Consider the following 22,117-nt stretch of genomic DNA (forward strand, 5'->3'; position numbering starts at 1 on the left):
ACGATCACCCCGATCTCAAAGAGTTATCAAGATAATACAGCTTCCCGACCTAGGAGATCCCACCCCGACCAACCTACATGTATGCTCATTCAGTTGTGTTAGAAGATGTTCTGAATAAATTCAACATTTTCTGCAAACTGTCAATTGTAGGCAATAAAATACCTCCCATGCATTATTTTCAAGATATTTGACACAATTTTTTAAATGTTTGTGTATACATTGTTACAAACTGAATGCCCGATCTGTTTTTGCTTTGCATTTATGTCTTTGTACAGTTTTACAACCTCGCCTGGCAAAAACTTGGGCTGCGTTGTTGTGAAAGGAAGGTCTATTGGCGACACAAATACATGCAATCTTCTTTTTTATCCATTTTAAACAGAACCAAACTGAGGCTGGAAGTTCAAATTATTCTTGTTGCCGTCTGTTGGATGATCTTCCAGTGATATGCACTTCATATAAAAGGTCTTGTTTGTCTTTTTTTTTTGCAGTGAATTATCGGACAATGAGGAATTCTGCTAGGGATGAGCATTCTGCTAGCATGAGAATGTTCTGCTAGCATGTTAACGACAGTGCAATGGGACATCAGTAAACCACGCTGTATTTTCAAGTAAGATCAAACAATTATGCATTCTTCTGTAAAAAATAAAATTTGCTAATCACATATATTATCTTCGGAAATTTTAAATATATATATTTTTTTTACAAAGACTTATACTTTTATATCTTGTACTGTAAATTTTACGAATAGAGCCAAATTTGTATTATACATGTATCAGTGTTTTTATTTAGGTTTGAATCATTGTGATCAAATATTACATTGTGTGAGAGCAGCTCAATGTTTGTAAACAAATGAAGTATTTCCGTTGGGAACACTTAAAATGTTTCGTTGGGAGCACTTTAATTGTGCTGTGGGATAACACTTCAGTTTTGTTGGGAACACTTCAAATGTTATGTTGGGGAACACTCCAGTTCTGTTGGGAACACTTCAAGTTGGAAAACATTTCAGTTCTGTTGGGAACACTTCAAATGTTCAGTTGGGAAACACTTAAGTTCTGTTGGGAACACGTGGAATGTTCTGTTGGAGAACACTTCCGTTCTGTTGGGAACACTTCAAATATTATGTTGGAGAACACTTCAGTTGTTTTGGGAACACTTCAAATGTTATGTTTGAGAACACTTCCGTTCTGTTGGGAACACTTCAAATATTATGTTGGAGAACACTTAAGTTGTTTTGGGAACACTTCAAATGTTATGTTTGAGAACACTTCCGTTGTTTTGGGAACACTTCAAATATGATTATGGAGAACACTTCAGTTGTTTTGGGAACACTTCAAATATTATGTTGGAGAACACTTCAGTTGTTTTGGGAACACTTCAAATATTATTATGGAGAACACTTCAGTTCTTTTGAGAACACTTCAAATATTATGTTGGAGAACACTTCAGTTATTTTGGGAACACTTCAAATATTATTATGGAGAACACTTCAGTTGTTTTGGGAACACTTCAAATGTTCTGTTGGGGAACACTTCAGCTCTGTTGGGAACACTTTGTTCCGTTTGGAACACCTGCAATGTTTCAGTGGAAACACATGATCAAATATTATTTTGTACGGGAGCAGGTCAGAGTCTGTAAACATTTGAAATGTGTTGTTGGGAACACTTGAATTGTTTGGCTGTCAACACTTGAACGTTGAATTGGGTACTCAAAACTCAAACATCCATACCCAACCCTTGAATGTTCTGTGGGAATCAGTTGGAATGTTCCATTAAGGAAAGTTTGGAGAAGTTGGAAAAAGAACTTGAAAGTTCTTATTAAGGACATGTCAGTACTAATAATTTATATGATGCTATTAATGGAACAGTAAGTAGTTTGTACTAGCCCTATATTTAGTGTCTGTGTTTTTTTTTAATGAATGTTCATGGTTGTTGAACCCCAGAAATTTTGACAGTAATGGGTTTTTAGGGGCTATTCAGAATAACCAATGTTTAAAACTCTGATCTTTTTTCTTTGTTCTTTTTAAAATTGACTTACTGTTCTAATAAACCTCTTACGTTGATGAACAAAGTAATGCCTCAAATATAGCAGTTTGAGTGCTCTCAGCTCAAGAGTTTTCAATGGGTTCCAGAAAGCAATTTTTGGGGATTGAAAACCGTCATTCAAATACTTGCCATTTCCCCATAGGGCGTGGATATCGGAATTTCAAAGACAGTTCTATTAATTGAATTGAAAACTGATTTTAGATTATTCAGTTTTGACCCACCCTCAAATTTTTAGAGATTGATTATTATGCATGACCCCTTTAATATCACAAACTTCAAATGCAAAACAAGTGATATCTAGTGAATCGGAGTTTACACTGCTGTGGTGCGTTTATACTGAGATAAACAGGATAAGAAGTTTAAAGGAACACGTTGTCTTGGATCGGTCGAGTTGATCTTTAACAAGCGTTTGTAACCAGTTGTTATAAAATGCATATGGTTAGGAAGATGATTTAAAAGTAGAATACAATGATCCACACAAACTTGCCTCGAAATTGCGTGGTTTCCTTTTACTGTGCGACATGGTCGGCCATTTATGGGAGTCAAAAATTTGACTCCCATAAATGGCCGACCGTGTGAGTCGATGATGTAAAAGGCAAACCACGCAATTTCGATTGATACTTGTGTCGATCATTATATTCTACTTTTAAAATATCTTTCTAATTATATGCATTTCATAACAAACGGTTTCAAACACTTTTCAAAGACCAACTCGACCGATACAAGGCAACGTGTCCCTTTAAAGTAAGTTAACAACAAATTATGCTGCAATTTACAATCGTCCGTTTTCAATCTGCCTTTGTACTTGTTTAGCGGTCAATAAAATATGAAGTTGTATTTAATTGGGCAGTATTAAGCACTGTATACTAGGTACTTTCCCGAGTTGTTGAATGATTGAAAACAACCCCCTTGTGTATTCAAATTTAAGTGGTTATTTATGACTCAAACAAGTCGGTGTACCAGAAATAACACAAATCTGTTTGGGTATAATTGTGTAAATATTTTTGAAGATATGCAAAGGATTGATTATTATGTGAATGTGGAAATAAATATTGTACTGATTGATTAATTGATTGATTGATTGATAATTTTATTGATTGATTATTGAGATATGCAAATAATTGATTATTATAAAACTGCTGGACTTACCCCCTTTTTTTATTTACAACTCAAATTTGATAAAATGCTGGACTTGTACCCCTTGCGATTTTTAAAAGTTTTTAGGCCCAAATTTGATAAAACTGCTAGTCTAATACCCCTTGTGATTTTTTCAAATTGTGTACATATTTTAAGGCAAAATTTGACAAGTACACAAGGCTTTGTACATATTTTTAGGCCAAACTTGACAAGTACCCAAGGTTATAGCCTTGTTCACAAGGGAATAGCCTTGTACATATTTTCAGGCAAAATTTGACAAGTACACAAGGCTATATAATAGCCTTGTGACTTTTTCGCTCGAAAAAAATCACAGGCTCTTTTCGCTCAAAAAACAATCATGAATTGTGAATTTTTTCGAGCAAAAAGTTCACAAGGCTATAATAGCCTTATGATTTTTTTTCAAGAGAATAATTTACAAGGCTAGAGCCTTATTTTTTTTTTCGAACGCAAAGTTCTTAAGATACAACCTTATGATAAGATCATAGCCATATGATTCTTTTTCGAGTGAAAAGTTCACAAGCCTCGTGATTTTGTTTGAGCGAAAAGTTCATAAGGCCTTATGGTTGTTGTTTTTTTTTTCGAATGAAAAGTTCACGAGCCTTATGGTTTTTGGGCGTTTTGTTTTGCGAAAAGTTTACAAGGTTTATAGCCTTATTATTATTTCTTTCAAGCGAAAAGTTCACAAGGCTACAGCTTTACTATTTTTTTCAAGCGAGAAGTTCAAAAGGCTTTATGGTTTTTGGGGTTTTTTTTGCGAAAAGTTCACAAGGCGTTAGAAAAAAATAATAGCCTTGTAAACTTTTCGCTTGAAAAAAAAATCAGGCTTTTTTCGAACTTTTCGTTCGAAAAAAACGTAAGGCTGTATATAGCCTTGTGAACCTTTCGCTCCAAAAACAATCATACCTTGTGAACTTTTCACTCGAAAAAAATTACAAGGCTTTAAAAGTATTTAGCCTTGTGAACTCTTGCGCGAAAAAAAATCACAAGACTAGGCTTATATATATATAGCCTTGTGAACGTTTTGCTCGAAAAAAAAAATAGCCTTGTGAACGTTTCGCTCGAAAAAAATATAGTTTTTAGTTATAGTTTTTCAAGTTTTGCCTCAACTTTCAAGTAAAAATAGAAAATAACAACTCCCTTATTATTGCTTCAAATATTATTATTGGCTTCTGTTCACTACAAAGGCTTCAGAAAAGCCTACTGCATCATGAAGAGCACAACGTCGCACCTTAAAAACAAAACAGGCAAAAGTTGATAAAAGTGCTGTCCTCACCCCCTATGATTCTTTCAAATTTTGGCCAATAAAAGGATGCCGTTCGTACTACGTCACGCACATGGATTGCACATCGAGCAAGGCATGTTGGGGGAACATGGCGCGGCGAGACCGATCACCCCTTGGAACGAGGTTTATGCAACCCTTTACTCCCCGCGGCCATTTTCTTTCTGAGCGCCGGCATCGTGTGTTTAGCTCCACGTGTGTGGTGAAAAAAACAGATTTTCTGCAACACTTTACATCGAAAACCGACATCAAAATTCAACAACTTCCACGATAATAACTGCACGGATGTTCATAGAATCTTCTTAATCAGGTAAGTGATTCATGTGTTGATGCAAAAGAGGAAATTTGACGGGGTTTAAGATTGTCTTGTCTTGTGTTAAAACTACCGTATCTTGACTGCACAGCAGCTCTGATAAAGTGGGTCCTGGACGTCACTGTAGTATAATACGAAAGTGTAAGGCCGCCAGGGCTAGGCGCACATATTTTTCTTTGAATTGTTTTCTTGTTATTATTAATGGTTTATTTTAATCTGAATAAAAAACGACCAAAAGGTTGACAACAATCAAATTTACAAAGTGTGTTGGGAATTAGAAAGGCCCCTGAACATGCTGTCCTGAAGTAAAATTTGCCAATGCCTTATACTTTCTATATCCCCTCATTATGTATGAACACTAATTTACATCCATACTCTAAATATAATTTTGTTCTTTTTTAGGGTTCGTGGAATCTGACTGTTTCCCTTTCATCAGAAGTGTATGCCGCCTCTCCCTGCATAGCAGTCTTTCCAGCCACAACAGCAGTCAGTGAGTTGAAAACCTCAACCGTTCTGTAAGGCAACCTAAATGTATATTTCTATTACTAGATGTAGGGCCATAATAATTTATACCAACACATTTGCCAAAATTTCTCTCATACTTTTTTTCCCTCCTACAACCCACATTATTTATGACTCCTTTTTTTTGGGGGGGGGGGGGGGGGCTCGGAAGAATCAGTTTTAAATTTCTATTAAAAACTTTCATTTAGGTCAGCTCTTCTTCTCGATGAAATTTTCATACTTTTCCCTGAAGAGTCAAACATCCTGCCTGTATTACAGGCTAAGCATTTTCAATTCGATACTAAACTACCATTGAGGCCATTACCTAATACTGTGAATGAGCATTTTTTGAGTTTTGCAACTGATTGTACATGTAGGACACCAAAAGGAACTATTACACTGTATTTCTGTACTTGCAAACATGGAATTACTGTTCATGAATAATATGTAACTCTACCCCCCCCCCCCCAAGGATTTTGAAGAAAAAAAATAGAATCATAATTTTGAATGCATCCTGTTAAATAGCAGTACACTTTATCTGATAGTTCTGGTTATAAATTTTGAATAGTCCAAGTCCAAGGTTTACTTGATAGTTACTCCGAAAATTAGTTACCATGAAAACGTTAGAGCACTGGTCATGTTGATGTAAAACACTATTTAAAGTAAAAAGTAGTTTTAGGGAAAGTGGTAATTTTTTTTCACCCCCAAAAAATTGAATCTGAGAAAGGCTTCAGGTATGAAGCCTTTCTCATCCATCTGAAAGCACACAATTTCATGCATGGAATGTGGGGTTTTCTTTCATAATTTGTTTTCAACTTTGATGACCATTCGAGCCAAAACTTCCATTGGTTTGTTATTTATGCATTTATTGAGGCTGTGGTTTGATAATTACCAAAAGTATCCCCAACCTTAATTATTTTCTAAAAGTTATTTTTAATTAGTTCATCAACACCAAGAAGGCATCAAAGTTATAAGCTGTTCATAGAACCAATAATTGTCAAAATATTAGGGTTCATCAGAAAATAATAAGCAAACCAGACTAGATTGTTTATTTGAGTTTTCAAGACTTTATTTGAACAAACTTTAAATGTCTTCCAAAGAAAGAAAACAATAACACTCGATTAGTGCATCCACACTGTTAGACATTACCCCCACCCACCCCATCCTCAAGAACTTGATAAAGACTATGTTGTATGTTATGTTCCTTATGTTTTAATTAAAACAATTTTTGTTTTTGTGGGTGCTTTGGCACTCCTATTGCTTCCTTGCTATTCATTTTGATAGTTGCTTAAATTGATGGTTGGAAATATGCCAGTTGATGTATAACTACTTTTTGAAAACCTAATTGAAATTATTACAAAATGTCTTTTTTTTTTTTTTAATGCGCCACAACTCAAAAATTGTATTTGTAAAATCAAATACAGCTTTCAATTCATACTTGTGTTTATTAAAAGTATTGAAAATGTGTATAGTTTCAAAATTAAACTTAAACCCCAGAAATGTCCGAGAAGAAATATCAGCTGGCAAATGACAACCATAGCTAAGAAATATAAATGATCAACCAAGGAAGAAATGTAACCTGTTTTATCCTAAAGGAGTCCACATGGCTAACAAAAAAACTAGTCTCATGAATTAACTATTTGGTTTCTGCAAACGCGCAAAATATTTTGTTGTTGTGCTTTTTCTTCATCTTACAAGAACTCAGAATATTTACAGAATCAAAGCGTTTTTTGTTTCTTTTAAAACAAGTCTAATTAAATTTGACTCCTTCATGGTTTACAGGCTGCATTTCTTACTTATAAAGAAGGTACAACATTGGTATTCATATACTGCATATACATGTAGAGTGCACAAATTTGGACACAAAAAACGTTATCTCAAACTTGCAGTGTTTTCAAAACAAATTTCTTCATTTATTGTTTAACTCAATACAGTTTTTACATCAAGTGGACATTTAGATGAATGTTTACTTGCATGCTTACCAAAAATGAAGGTAATGTTCACTAAATTCCTGCATCAAACTTATAAGTTCAATTCACAATAGCGTAACTACCAATGTTGTATCTTCTGTAAAGGCCGCATCTTATAGCTTGTTCTGTGACTTTATAATCTCAATCTTGGAAAGTTTTTGAAGTCCACAAAGGGACACAGAGAACCAAAAAATGACTAAGTACAAACATTGACTATGAGTTTCTACTCAAAAAATTACTAAGTACAAACAATGGCTAGTGATTTGGTCAAAAAAAAGACTAAGTCCACAATAGGACACAGAAAGTCAATAATACCCAAGTGTTTATGTCAAAAAAATTACTAAGTCCAAAAAAAGACTAAGTACAAACATTGACTATGAGTTTCTGCTCAAAAAATTACTAAGTACAAACAATGGCTAGTGATTTGGTCAAAAAAAAGACTAAGTCCACAATAGGACACAGAAAGTCAATAATACCCAAGTGTTTATGTCAAAAAAATTACTAAGTCCAAAAAAAGACTAAGTACAAACATTGACTATGAGTTTTTGCTCAAAAAATTACTAAGTACAAACAATGGCTAGTGATTTGGTCAAAAAACGACTAAGTCCACAATAGGACTCCATTTTATTGTTATTTAAAGTCACAACAAGCTATAAGACGATACCTTTAATAAGGGGCTGCATTCCATTTTGATGTACCTAGCAATATAATCTTATGGTAATTTGAATTTGACGCATTGTATAAGTGTCATTTGCAAATTTCTAGTTGACTACATTGTTGGTGTACATTACTATGGGATACAGTCTCTTCTGCACCCCTATAGGGGGTGCACTTGGTTGATCATGATTTTAATAATAGGGGGGTAGGGCCAAACTTTTTACGCAGTTAATTTCGAACCGTACAACGGCACGAGAAATATTTTTGGCTGACTTAGTCTATATAAAAAAGGCAATTTTTAAGGGATTTTTTATATATTTTTTAAGCACCACTGAACTGTAGAAGCAGCAGAGTTGCGCAAACGTGTGTGCCAGTTGGTGTGGCCAACTACTATCTAGAAAGTGAAGCGACTTAATGATCTAAGTATTAATGGAAGGAAAGCATTTTTTTAAGTTAAATCAAGTTAATGTTTCATTGATAGTCTGTTTTACCAAAGTCCTGCCTTACATGATTGACAAACTAAAAAGATTGTTTTTAAAAAGTCCGAAGCCAAAAACAAACTAAAGATTTTTTTTTTCAAAGTCCAAAACAAAAGTCGGAAAGGATTCTGTTGCCTGTTAAAATATTTGATGAATCTGTATCAAGTGTACCATCGGACGTCTCCCCCTGTTCGGGCAAACACGTCGCTAAGTTCTTGGAGTAAAGTTTCAAGTTTGAATTTTGGTTGAAGTGTAAAAGGATGCTTCCACTCCGTCATTGATCGAGTCCTGTACCATCAAAATAACGAAGACTTCAACCCAGATGATGATGCGATGATCAGAGAAACAAGATTCCAACATGGCGGCTGAACTTGAACATTTTTGTGATACGCACAAAAAACATAATTAAAATACGCATGTTCTTTTCAATAATAACAGCATACTCAGGAATGTATTGGTTTCACATGCATTAGAAGTACTACACTTCTTCAGAAATTTTGTTTAAAATCAATCATAAGTTTTGGATTTGTTAAAACATCGCAACATTTTAACAGTGTGTGTGATTACACGTTCAAACAGAGTCAAATTTCAAAGTTAAATTTCAAAGTCAAAAGTGAGGTTGTACACAAACATCAGATTTGCATCTTCATTGCATTGAGTATCATTACCGGAGATATTGTAGATGACATTGGTTTTACGGAGGATAACTAGACTGAGAAAAAAAAACTCTTAAAAAAAAACCTAACCTATCTCTAAACAAATTCTAAACTCCTAAGTACAACAAAGTTTCAAATCCTACGGAACTACGAAGTGCTGATGAAGTCCCAATAAAGTATTGAACATCTAAGATCAACAACTACTCCTACTGATTAACTTCATGTAAACCTGCAAACCAACAACTGCATGCTAATGATTTTCGCACCAATTTTAAATTACAATGTTTTTGCATAAAAATGAGTCTGACGTCGATGTCGGAAAATTAAGGTTTTATCAGTGACGATAAGATCCCAAGTACAACAAAGTTTTAAATCCTACGGAACTACAAATTGCTGATGAAGTCCCAATAAAGTATTGAACATCTAGGATCAACAACTACTCCTACTGATTAACTTCATGTAAATCTGCAAACCAACCACTGCTTACTAATGATTTCGTTCCAATGATAAACTACAATGTTTTTGCATAAAAATGAGTATGACGTTGATGTCGGAATATTAAGGTTTTATCAGTGACGATAAGATCGCTGATAACTTGGTGTATTTTCCATCTAGAAAGACACCTGTGATTCTGCAAACAGTGCCTGACTAAAGTAACAAAGTGACGTCTTATTTAGAATACCTATTCCTCCTGTGTCTTTTTGGCATAATATTCATAACAAAATCAATCTAACAAGCGAATTGAGAAATAACTAATTTAGTTATTTATTTAATAATTCTACACTAATACTGGACTAGTGGTTATGCTTCCTACAACTACATGTACCTAGCCATGTGACAAATTACTATGTTTGTTCTGAGGTTATTTAACTGAATAAGTCTACACTAATACTGCTAATACGCTAATAAACACCTAGTTTGGTCCATTGTACACTTCACAGTAGTACATGTTGAGACATTCTCATGTTCACCATAAAAAAATTATTAAAATAATTGATGGACATCGCACAAAATTTGTTTTGTTTCAAAGAGATCTGAACTAAAACAAAATACAATTGTTATACTGACAAAAAACTAGGTTGCATTTGTTCCCAACAGTTCTACGGGTTTAATATCTTAAACTTGCCTACTCTTTTTAGAACCTGTCAAAATATTAATGACCAAGTGTCTTCGTCACTTTAACAGCCTGAATAACTAAGACTTCAACCCAGATGATGATGTGCTGATCAGAGAAACAAGATTCCAACATTGCGGCTTAAATCGCCTTAGTGTCGTCACCATGTTCAGCTGGAAAAGGGTTAACCAGTTGTAAAAACTGTTCACAGTTATCAATAATTAATACCCTGAAGGATTGAAAACACCTACTGCAGCTAAATTACTACGTTTTTGAAAAATTTATACAAATCGTGCACACCACAGTGGCAGTATTTGTTAAAAAAGCAATGTCTATTGGTCAACATCATTTGTAAATCAATTCCTCAACTGATTGTCTTTAACACACCTACTGTAGAATCTGTCAAGCTGACCACTCAAAACCTACAATGAACAACCAAGTGAATTGGTCACTAGAATAGACTAATAGTTAACGTCATAAACTGAATATTGTCAACCAGTTCAACAGGGGTTTAACTAAATCTTAACACTATTCTAACTTACGAAGGAGTGTCAGACAAACTTCTAAGCTACGATGTTTCTTCTATAAAGGACCCTGTTAACTTCCTACACAATCCCAATGTCATCTTTGATATCTCCTTTTGATACAGTCAAAACTTCTTAACACAAGTGAAACCAATGTAAAAGCCTGAGTACCTGATTGAAATGTGAATAGCCATGTTCAGAATCTCGTATCTCCGACCCTCGCACCAACATCTGGGTAGAAGTCTCTGTCATCCGTCAAGTTCAGAGGCTCCCTCAGATCAGAAGAGGATGTCCAGTGTAGAGAAGTTGCTCAAAAAGTAGACCCGTTTACACAGGAACAGTATAGAGAGACGGGTACCAACTTAGGATAACAAAATGATCAGGTAAAAAATGTGCAAAAAAGTGCAATGGTCCTCAGTCCTTGACACTTTTGATACAGGCCCCCAAAGACTTCCAACAGGCAACCAATTCCTTTCTTTCTTAGGTTTTGTTTTTTTGTCGGAGATCGAGAAGTTGAAATAGTTTGTCAATCATGTAAGGTAGGACACCGGTAAGACAGACTACCAGCGCCACATTAACAAGATTTCACTTAATAAAATGCTTACCCAACCATTAAGTCTTGGATCATTAGGTCGCCACACATTCCAGATAGTAGTAGGCCACACCAACCAGCACACACGTTTGCACAACTCTGCTGCTTCTACAGTTCAGTGGTGCTTTCTATAGCATTTAATGAATGGTAACCAATTAATGTAAGACATAATTTTTCAAATTATAAAAACAGCCAAGTACAACATTTACTATCCTTGAGTTGAAATAAACGTTATCTCTTGAATTAATTTTTTTTTTGTATCAGCTGATGCAAAAAAAAAAACTAAATAAAATTTAGAACTGTTAATTATTACCATCGCAGCAATGCAAAGAAGGAAAAATCAACATGTTCAAATGAAGTTTGTGACTGTTTCGTAAAAAAATATTGTACTTTTTAATCAATTTTATTTCGAGTTTGGACAGGTGTGCATCACACTTACCCAAATATGTCCTGCCAAAAAGGAATAAATTTAGTTAAAATGATGACGTACTTGTATGTCTTGAAGATTGGTCCCAAGAATACAACTTTAGGATGTGTTCCGCTTGCATTAATTGTATCGAGTGCAAGTTGTACTTGGCTTTACAATCATCACGGTATCAATATAGAACCAGAGGCACTCCCACAATTTGAGTCACAAACAAATTTTACAGAAATTTTTGTTTTCCTAAACCGATTTAAGATATTCCAAAGGAAGACTTTTTAAAGCGAGCAAAGTTTTAAAAGTAGTAGGGAAAAAAAAATTGCCAAGAGAATTTGAAAAAAAAAAATAAATAAAATTAAAATTCCGTATTTAGGAAAGTAAAGTCAAATGGTCTATATAAAAAATATATGCATTTTGTCTGAAGTATTGTGAACTCGTTTCATGGGAATGTCTCAATAAAATGTATTAATTATTATTGTTATTATTATTAAAGACACTGGACACTATTGGTAATTGTCAAAGACTAGTCTTCACAGTTGATGTATCTCAAATATGCATAAAATAACAAACCTGTGAATATTTGAGCTCAATCGATCGTCGAAATTGCAAGATATTAATAAAAGAAAAAAAAAACCTTGTCGCACCATGGTCACACAAAGTTGTGTGCTTTCAGATGCTTGATTTCGAGACCTCAAATTCTAAATCTGAGGTCTCAAAATCAAATTCGTGGAAAATAACTTCTTTCTTGAACACTACGTCACTTCAGAGAGCTGTTTCTCACAATGTTTTATACTATCATCCTCTCCCCATAACTCGTTACCAAGAAAGGTTTTATGATAATAATTATTTTGAGTAATTACCAATAGTGTCCACTGCCTTTAAGACAATTTATGCAAAATACACAAATATTATGCCTCGTTCGCTCTTTCAATCGATCAACCCACCCCAGGGGTAAGGGGAGGATCGATCAATAACAACAATGCATGAAGGAAAAAATGAAATTTTAGATAATCGTTTTTTGAAACTAGCTTTACAGCAAGAATTATTAAACAAGTAATGAATGTTTATGAGTGCAATGGTGTGAATATGTTCATGAGTTGAAAGATGGAATGTTCTATTCAACGAAGCAGAGTTGAATGGAACATTCCATCTTTCAACTCATGAACATAATTGCACCCTTGCACTCATAAACATTCATTATTTGTTTTATATAACATCCAAGTAGATCTTTGTCATTTTGATTGGAAGATACAACTTCCAAAACAAACAAAGCGTAGGCCCACAGTTTCTAATTGTGAAATTACACCCGTTTCTTTGGGTCGGCCTGTTTGACAATGTGCGTTCTTTTTTGGGACACCCAGAAGCTGAATGCTAGTAATGTGCCTTGCAGTAACACTGCTGCGTTACCAAAGACACGTGCACATGGAGATGTTTTTTGCTCAGAGTGCAATAGTACTTTTCGGATTGAACGAAAAATGCACGCTGAGTGACTTTAGCGTGCAATAGTACTTTAATTTGCCCGACGGACAATCATCTAATCAAATGGCAAGGATCTGCCTGGGTGTTATATAACACAAACTAATGTAACTAACACTGACAGTTTAAAAAAACCTTTACAACAGGTCGGCCATTTTGTCTGGTTCCCGTGTACCAATAAAAACCTGCTTGAAACTCTCAAAGTTTGAAAAAAGGAACCAGACTTAATTTTGATGTCAAGCCTCATTTTGTTTCTTGAGACAATCTTGATGGCACTGTCAGTGATAAAGGATCCTGATCTTATGTAAGTACCAATACTGGGATGGATGCTTGGCTTCCTCATCAGTAAGACATCTCTCTGGCATCAGGTGGTTGTCGTTGTCGGTGGTGATTTCATCTCCTTGTTCCAGTGAGCTCTTTCCTTGAGTTCCTCTCAGTGTAGACCAATCCGAAGATGTTGATTCTATTCAGGAGTACTCAATCTCTTGATGCCTGTAAATCAAAAAAATAAACTAAAAATTACTTTTACATAAAAGATGAACCTTTGAGCCTTACAATCCTGGGGTCACATTCAAAAAGAGTTAGAACTGGTCCTAACTTAGGACTAGTCCCTGAAGATATTAACAACTTAAGGCTAGTCCTAAGTTAGACGAGTAACTTGTCCTAACTTGAGATAAGACTAGTCTTAACTCTTTGTAAAGTCCACCGCAGATCCTTCAAGATCCAATTGCATGTTTTGTTTGTTTCTGTTTTGCGGATTGCTGCACTTGTAACTATATTATGCTTTACACACACGTCATGTAAACAGTGAACTTCTGCTTGTACTAATCTGCCTAAAGCACTGAAATCTGTCATTCAGTGATGCTCGTGGCTCTTCAAATGTTACCCCTGATCACTAGGCCATTTATTTCATTCATCAAACCAACTCGGCTCCCTTGGGAATAAACTGCCTGTGGGGCCAAATATGTAGTGACCAAGCTAAATAAATCACAAGAGCCATCTCTGCCCTCAAAGGTACCTACTAACCCTTGTGCAATCTATGGAAACTGTATGTTAAACCTAAAAGGGTCTACAAGCCTAAAGCCAAGTTCATACGTCCTGCGAATGCGAAGCAAATTTTGTTGTCACAAACTCGCAATAAATAACTCACAACAGTTGAGCTGTGTTCAACCCCTTCGAAACATCGCTAACTAAACAGGGCCGTGTTGCCAAAATTCACTTTGCCTTTGCAGGTAGTATGAACCAGGCTTTAGTAGTGATTGACTTACTTGCATGATGGGCAGGAATAGAAGACGGTTTGTCCTTCATTAGCTGATCGTGTTTGCCTGGTGTGGAAATGAAGTCCATTGTGACCTCACTTGGCACATGCCCTGTCAATCTGAAATCAGACCAGATACAAAAACGAAATTAAAAAGTGATGAAAAATAAGCATTGAAAAAACAAATTTGTGATTTAACACCTAAAAGGCAGGGCCGTAAGTTTGTTTTTTTTGTCAATGACTAATATGTTATAGAAAGATGAAATAAAACTGTGAAAGTTTCAGCAAAATAGGTCTACTGGTTCTACTTGCTGAGAAAACAGAAAGAACAAAACCCTGTCACAGTAGCGATGAATCCATCCAAGGTAAAGATTTCGATACATCAACAAATTACGTTTGCTTTTTTTCCCCCAAACATTTCACAAAAACTGGCCAGGGGTTTCTTTACGGGTGGCGAACACTTTGTTGCTCCTCTGTTTTGACAGGTTAAAATTAAGACCTCTGAAATGAAACAAACCTATATGTATAACAAAATAACAACATATTTGGGGGGGCTTACGTACTTTTTCACATTTACAAAATGTCAACTTTTAATTTGAAGTGGCGCAATTTTTAATCAAACACAGTTTAAAAATTGGCCAGGGGTTTCCTTACGGGTGGTGAACCCTTTGTCACTGAATTTTTGCTCTTCTGTTTTAGAGTTAAAATATAAAACCAAATATTTGGGGGCTTGTTAAAAACTTACCTAATGTTAAATCACCTTATATGAAGTGGCTCATTTTTCAGTTAATAAACAATGTTAAAAAATCGGCCTCCTCATCAATAAGACATCTCTCTGGCATCAGGTGGTCATCGTCGTCGGTGGTGATTTTATCTCCTTGTTCCAGTGAGCTCTTGCCTTGAGTTCATCTCAGTGTAGACCGATCCGAAGATGTTAATTCTCTTCAGGAGTTCTCAATCTCTTGATGCCTGTCAATCAAAAAAAACAATAACAAATTACTTTTACATAAAAAATGAACCTTGGACCCTAACCATCCTGGGGTCGATTTCACAAAGAGTTAGAAAGATGAAATCAAACAGTGAAAGTTTCAGCAAAATAGGTCTACTGGTTCGACTTGCTTAGAAAACAGAAAGAAGCAAAACCCTGTCCGGGGTAAAGATTTTGATACATCAACAAACTACGTTTGCTTTTTTCCCAAACATTAGAAGAAAAACAATTGGCCAGGGGTTTCCTTACGGGTGGCGAACCCTTTGACACCGATTTTTGCTCCTGTTTTCACAGGTAAAAAATAAAACCTCTGAAATGAAACAAACCTATTTGTATAACAAAATAACAAAACATTTGGGGGGGGCCTATTAAATTTTTCAAAATTTACCAAATGTCAACTTTTAATTTGAAGTGGCGCAATTTTTAATCAAACACAGTTAAAAAATTGGCCAGGGGTTTCCTTACGGGTGGCGAACCCTTTGTCACTGAATTTTTGCTCTTCTGTTTTAGAGTTAAAATATAAAACCAATTACTTGGGGGCTTGTTAAAAACTTAACCTAATGATAAATCACCTTATATGAAGTGGCTCATTTTTCAGTTAATAAACACTGTAAAAAAATTGGCCTCCTCATCAATAAGACATCTCTCTGGCATCAGGTGGTCATCGTCCTCGGTGGTGATTTCATCTTCTTGTTCCAGATGAGCTCTTGCCTTGAGTTCATCTCAGTGTGAACCGATCCGAAGATGTTAATTCTCTTCAGGAGTTCTCAATCTCTTGATGCCTGTCAATAAAAAAAAAAACAATAACAAATTACTTTTACATTAAAAATGAACCTTGGACCCTAACCATCCTGGGGTCTATTTCACAAAGAGTTAGAAAGATGAAATAAAACAGTGAAAGTTTCAGCAAAATAGGTCTACTGGTTCGACTTACTGAGAAAACAGAAAAAAGCAAAACCCTGTCCGGGGTAAAGATTTTGATACATCAACAAACTACGTTTGCTTTTTTCCCAAACATTAGAAGAAAAAAATTGGCCAGGGGTTTCCTTACGGGTGGCGAACCCTTTGTCACCGATTTTTGCTCCTGTTTTCACAGGTAAAAAATAAAACCTCTGAAATGAAACAAACCTATTTGTATAACAAAATAACAAAATATTTGGGGGGGGCCTATTAAATTTTTCAAAATTTACCAAATGTCAACTTTTAATTTGAAGTGGCGCAATTTTTAATCAAACACAGTTAAAAATCTGCCAGGGGTTTCCTTACGGGTGGCGAACCCTTTGTTACTGAATTTTTGCTCTTCTGAGTTAAAAATATAAAAACAAGTATTTGGGGGCTTGTTAAAAACTTACATAATGATAAATCACCTTATATGAAGTGGCTAGTTTTTCAGTTAATAAACACTGTTAAAAAATCGGCCTCCTCATCAATAAGACATCTCTCTGGCATCAGGTGGTCGTCGTTGTCGTCGTCGTCGTTGGTGATTTCATCTCCTTGTTCCAGTGAGCTCTTGCCTTGAGTTCATCTCAGTTTACATTGTAGACTGATCCTAAGATGTGATTCTCTTCAGGAGTTCTCAATCTCTTGATGCCTGTCAATTAAAAAAAAAACTTGGGGTTAATATTGATATTTAAAAAAAAAACAATAACAAATTACTTTTACATTAAAAAATAAACCTTGGACCCTAACCATCTTGGGGTCGATTTCACAACAGTGAAAGTTTCAGCAAAATAGGTCTACTGGTTCGACTTGCTGAGAAAACAGAAAGAAGCAAAATCCTGTCACAGTAGCGATGAATTCATCCGAGGTAAAGATCTTGAACCATCAACAAATCGTTTGCTTTTCCCTAACATTAAAAAAAAAATTGGCCAGGGGTTTCCTTACGGGTGGCGAACCCTTTGTCACAGATTTTTGCTCCTGTTTTTACAGGTAAAATATAAAACCTCTGAAATGAAACAAACCTATTTGTATAACAAAGTATTTGGGGGGCTTGCGTTATTTTTCAAAATTTACCAAAATGTCAACTTTTAATTTGAAGTGGCGCAATTTTCAATCAAACACAGTTAAAAAATTGGCCAGGGGTTTCCCTACGGGTGGCGAACCCATATCACTGAAGTTTGCATTTCTTAAGAGTTAAATATAAAACCTCTGAAATAAAACTATTCCTAACCAAGAAAAAGCAAACCGCCATCTTTAAATTACATCCAGTTATTTTTGTGAATGAACCGCGTGACACTGTCTAAAACTACTACCAATCCGCCTATAAGATCTCATTCACAAACAACATCGTTTTTAATTTTTTTTTTTTATAAATATGGCCCTCTAGCGACAGAAAAAATATAGGTTAATTTCGGATAGTTGGCCAGCGAATAACCGAATACTGAAGTTCACCATCACCCAGCACTAGTATACATAATTAAACTATTCCTATTGGTGGAGAGTGCATCATGTGTGTGTTATAACCTTTGTTTATGACCAGTAACGTGACCTTGCACGTGTTCTCATTCCTATCGGTCGAGAGCAACGGCTGAAACACTTGTGCCACATCACGCGTTACGCACACATCATTCCCTTATATAAGGAGTTTTTTGCGCGAGGGGGCGTATGGCTTGACCATTTCATAGCTGGAGGGGTGTTGTGTTGAAATAAATCTTTGAAAAATTATAATTTTCACATTTATTTTACTTTTTGACCAAAAACTGATGATGTTTTTGACCGAAAAAGTATTTATGAATGGGAATCAAAGTGTGTTGAATCGGTTTTCAACTAGTGGTTTAAACCCGCCGAGGCCTGGTTCTTGATAATATTTCTCGACTTCGTCTCGGTAAAGTTATCAAGAACCAGGCCTCGTTGAGATTAAACCACTAGTTGAAAACCTCTTCACCACACACTGATTCCCTTAATAAAGTATGACATTTCTGTAATAAACCTAAACAATTTGGACATTTCCTAATATAAAACTCTTGTGTTTCACTCACCAGTGATCCTAGGTCTTTCTGGCCGACGACCTCATATCGACCTTCAACATTTTTGCGAGAGTTGAGATGCAGGTATGAATGATAGAACACACCATGTAATGCAGCTGTAATGTGAAGGAAGACAAAAAGTGACTTTTCATTCATTCAAAAAAATGCTGTCTGTGCTAATGATAGTGATGCGGTCACCGCTAAGTAATACAAAGAAAGAAAAAAATCACTGCTTATATTAATAAACACAACTTTACACAAGTGTTACATTTTGTATAAAAACTGTGAATGAAAGGAAAGTAATTTTAACTGAAAAAAAAATTGAAAAAATGTGTGGATCGATTTTGAAATCATGAGTGCCCGGCACCAGCAGGTTGCACAGCACAGACCATGCCTCATCATAAGATTTGCAAATCTGAAACATTCACTTCCAAAAAAGACAAGTCAGACAGTCAATGGGGATAACTTTCCATATGGCGCCATCACTTTTTCACTCATTTTTACAAAGGGATATCTCATTGAGGTAAATTAGATACTACATTATTTCATATCGAATCAATTTCTTTTAGATTTTTTTACCATAACTAAAAAAGATTTCCATTTTAGTACAATTATAGAATACAGGGCCTGTGAGGGCGCGAATACAAATCAACGGCTGTTTTATGTGAATTAAGCTTGTGTACTGCATAGTTCACGAAAAAAGCCCAACCTTAACTCACATAAAATAGCCGTTGATTTGTATTCGCGCTCTACACACTCCGCCCACAGCTCAGTCATGCTGATTCGCATATTCCAAGATGGCGGTGCCGTGTACGAATCGAGGAAATTAGAGTCGGAAAAAGGTAGCAAAGTTATCGTTACAAATTTCTTTTTAAAACTTTATAATTTGTTTCACTTTTCAATAGACACAAAGCAAGCTGAGTTAGGTGAACACATTCATCCGGTTTATTCTGCCGGATGGCTCGTAGGGGAGGCGCCAGAATTTTTTTAATTTTGGTTATTTCTTAGCTGCATGAGGAAATGGTATGGACGTGTGGCTAAGGATTTAGCTAGCCTTGGCCACACGAATTTGGGTCATCTCGTACCTAAGTCAACTCGTACCCAAGTCAACTCGTACCCAAGTCAACTCGTACCCAAATCAACCTGTACCCAAGTCAACTCGTACCTAGGTCAACTCGTACCCGAGTCAACTTGTACCCAAGTCAACTCATACCCCAATAAATTTTTACCAAGTTTGGGGGTTTCAACGTACTGATATATATTGTAGTTTAATTTATTTATTTATACTGTAAATCATGATCTATTTATTGTGTCAATGATTTTGTTTTCTTGGATTTTTTTTGCTCACGCTGCAGGTAACAAACAGGCTAGAATAAGCAAATTAACGCAATAAGGCCTTTGTATGTGTGTTTGTTTGTTTGTTTGGTTTTTTTTACTTCTGTGGGGAAAATTAATCTGAACTTAATAAGAAAAAAGATAATCAGAACTTATGCAAATTTGTATTGGGTTGGAAAAAGTAATGAAACAAATAAACGAGACGCAAATAAATGAATTGAATGAATTTTTACCAGTTAACAAAAAACATTTGCGTTTGATCAACTAGGCTTTTTTTTTTTAACAGTTTGTTTTTAAGCAGAAAAGAGAGGAACATCAAAACAGACAGGCCGAGTGTTTAAAACATGGGAAGAATATTAAAGAATTTAACCGCTTTTATAGGTCTATGTCTTTAATCCAGTCTGTTTTTAAGCGAGATGAACATCTAACATGACTAAAAACGAAATTCATGAGCGTATTATTTCTAATAAAAGTGAGTAGAACATCATTTATTTCCTATCGTTTATAAAATCACGCCGCACGGACATGCGTCTGGGAACCAGACGTCTAGACGCGTGTCCATATGTCCATATGTTTTGTACACAAAGCACGGATCAAGTGTTGTTTTTAACTCTAGGACGGACGAACGTGTGTGAGAATTCTCCAGGTTTGTCCTGGGAAAAAAAATAATATGCGCACGCTCGTCACATGTCATGACTTCCCGATGCGTTTGGCAGAGTTCGCATTTAGTAGTGTAGTGGTAAAACGGAGTAGTGGACTGAATTACGGTAATAATTTATAATTATTTAAATTTTTTGAGACTGTGGAGTGGATTCTCTGGTCGTCCTCTCGGACATTGAGATATCAAAGGACACATAGAGCCTAATTTTGGCGAGATTAAAATTAAAATAAAGAGAGATTTTTGATTCCAAAATTCATTGAACAATGAACGATTGAACCATCATCATTTAACGCGTGAGAGATATAAACCTATGAGGTTACGGGAGACGATAGCCGGACGAAACTGAAATAGTTCTAGGAGTAAGCCAACGCAATCATTACAAAGGACGATATTGATATAAAAGGCAATCATTAATCTTACAGACAGGCCTAGTAGTAGGCCGATATAATGTAGATTACAAAATTAATATTGCATTTTATTTATAAATACTTTTTTTTTTTATGAAAAAAATAAAATAAAAAACAATATTCAACATTTTTTGTTAGGCCTAACTAACTACAAATTATCAGTCACAGGTCATTTACATCATCAGAATCAAATTCATCGAGCTGAATTTGCGTTAATGTATTTTTAATATTCAAAGTCAGAGTGTTGCGATCATGCATCAGCCTCCTCCCCCACCGCCTCCTTGGCCACGTCCCGACCCCGCCTACCCCTTTTAATTAACGCACAAATCAAGGGGGCCATCACACACAGCTTTACAAGCTCCGGTTTCCACATGAAATATATATATATTCCAAACTTACTTTTTACATTTACTTTGTGAGGACATGTCTTGCATTTCATAACTACCGTTCCTTTTTCAGGAAACGGTAAAATGGAGCCAAATGCGGGAAAAATTCTCTCGAAGAAGCAAATGACACCTCTCCCTCCATGTTTTTGAGAAATTCTAATCCAGCATGCGTTTCTGAATGCAAGGCACGTGATTTATCAAGCATGACTTCGTCCATACGTTCAGCGTTGAATTTGATTTAGGGTATCTGACTAGGTATTGAAATAGGAATCGCGCCCTCTGTCGGCGGATTGTAGAGTCTCCCGCGTAAAGTTAATGAGTTGTATTAATTAATTGATGCACCTGTTGGGTGATTTTGATTAATTCTGGTTAAAGATACCAAGCGCAACAGGATAAAACATGAAATTCATCAATCATTATTCTCAAAATGAACCACACCTTATCACTTTCTAAGAGAGTATTCCCTTGCCACAACTTTAATTTATCTACAAGTTTACTTTTTATTTATTTATTTATTTCCTTTGGTTATTTATCCTTACCTCATCTGTTATTTTTACTTACTTCTTTATTCTTTATTTTGAATTTATTTTTTATTCTTATTAGATTTTGTATTCATTTTTTTCTTTTTCTGGACCTACTCCTTGTCGTTTTTTTCAATTTTGGGCTAAATGTGTATAAAACAACTGAACTTACGTGTACCCCTTGTGGTTTTTCTCAAATTTTGGCCTAAAATTAGATAAAACAACTGGACTTACCCCTTCTAATTGTTTTTCTTCATTTTGGGGTTAACATTTGATAAAACAACTAGACTTACCCCTTGTAATTGTTTTCCTTTTGGGGTTAAAATTTGGTAAAACGGCTGTTTTTCATCATATATTTGGCCCTTGAAAATAATTTGATAAAAATGCTTGAGATTTTGTCAATAAACATAGAC

At 35.3% G+C, this 22,117-nt stretch overlaps 1 protein-coding gene and 1 long non-coding RNA gene across 3 annotated transcripts in view; one reads left to right on the forward strand and one right to left on the reverse strand.

Annotated features, from left to right (window-relative positions):
• LOC139938644 (uncharacterized) overlaps positions 1-3,105 on the forward strand; it is a 55,842-nt gene extending 52,737 nt beyond the window's left edge. For both annotated transcript variants that reach the window (XM_071934248.1, XM_071934249.1), the window contains one exon: positions 489-3,105. In XM_071934248.1, the coding sequence (XP_071790349.1) occupies positions 489-519 (31 nt within the window). In that variant the 3' untranslated portion in view covers positions 520-3,105. The remainder of the gene's footprint in view (positions 1-488) is intronic.
• A 9,779-nt stretch (positions 3,106-12,884) lies between these two features.
• LOC139938677 (uncharacterized) lies at positions 12,885-21,559 on the reverse strand. Its single transcript, XR_011786190.1, has 7 exons — positions 21,197-21,559; positions 18,407-18,510; positions 16,781-17,019; positions 16,001-16,210; positions 15,186-15,409; positions 14,451-14,560; positions 12,885-13,674 (listed from the first exon to the last, which is right to left on the reverse strand). It is a non-coding gene; the product is annotated as an uncharacterized lncRNA (long non-coding RNA).
• Positions 21,560-22,117: the final 558 nt, after the last annotated feature.

The sequence above is a fragment of the Asterias amurensis genome, chromosome 6 (genome assembly GCF_032118995.1).
Source record: "Asterias amurensis chromosome 6, ASM3211899v1".
Taxonomy (NCBI): domain Eukaryota; kingdom Metazoa; phylum Echinodermata; class Asteroidea; order Forcipulatida; family Asteriidae; genus Asterias; species Asterias amurensis.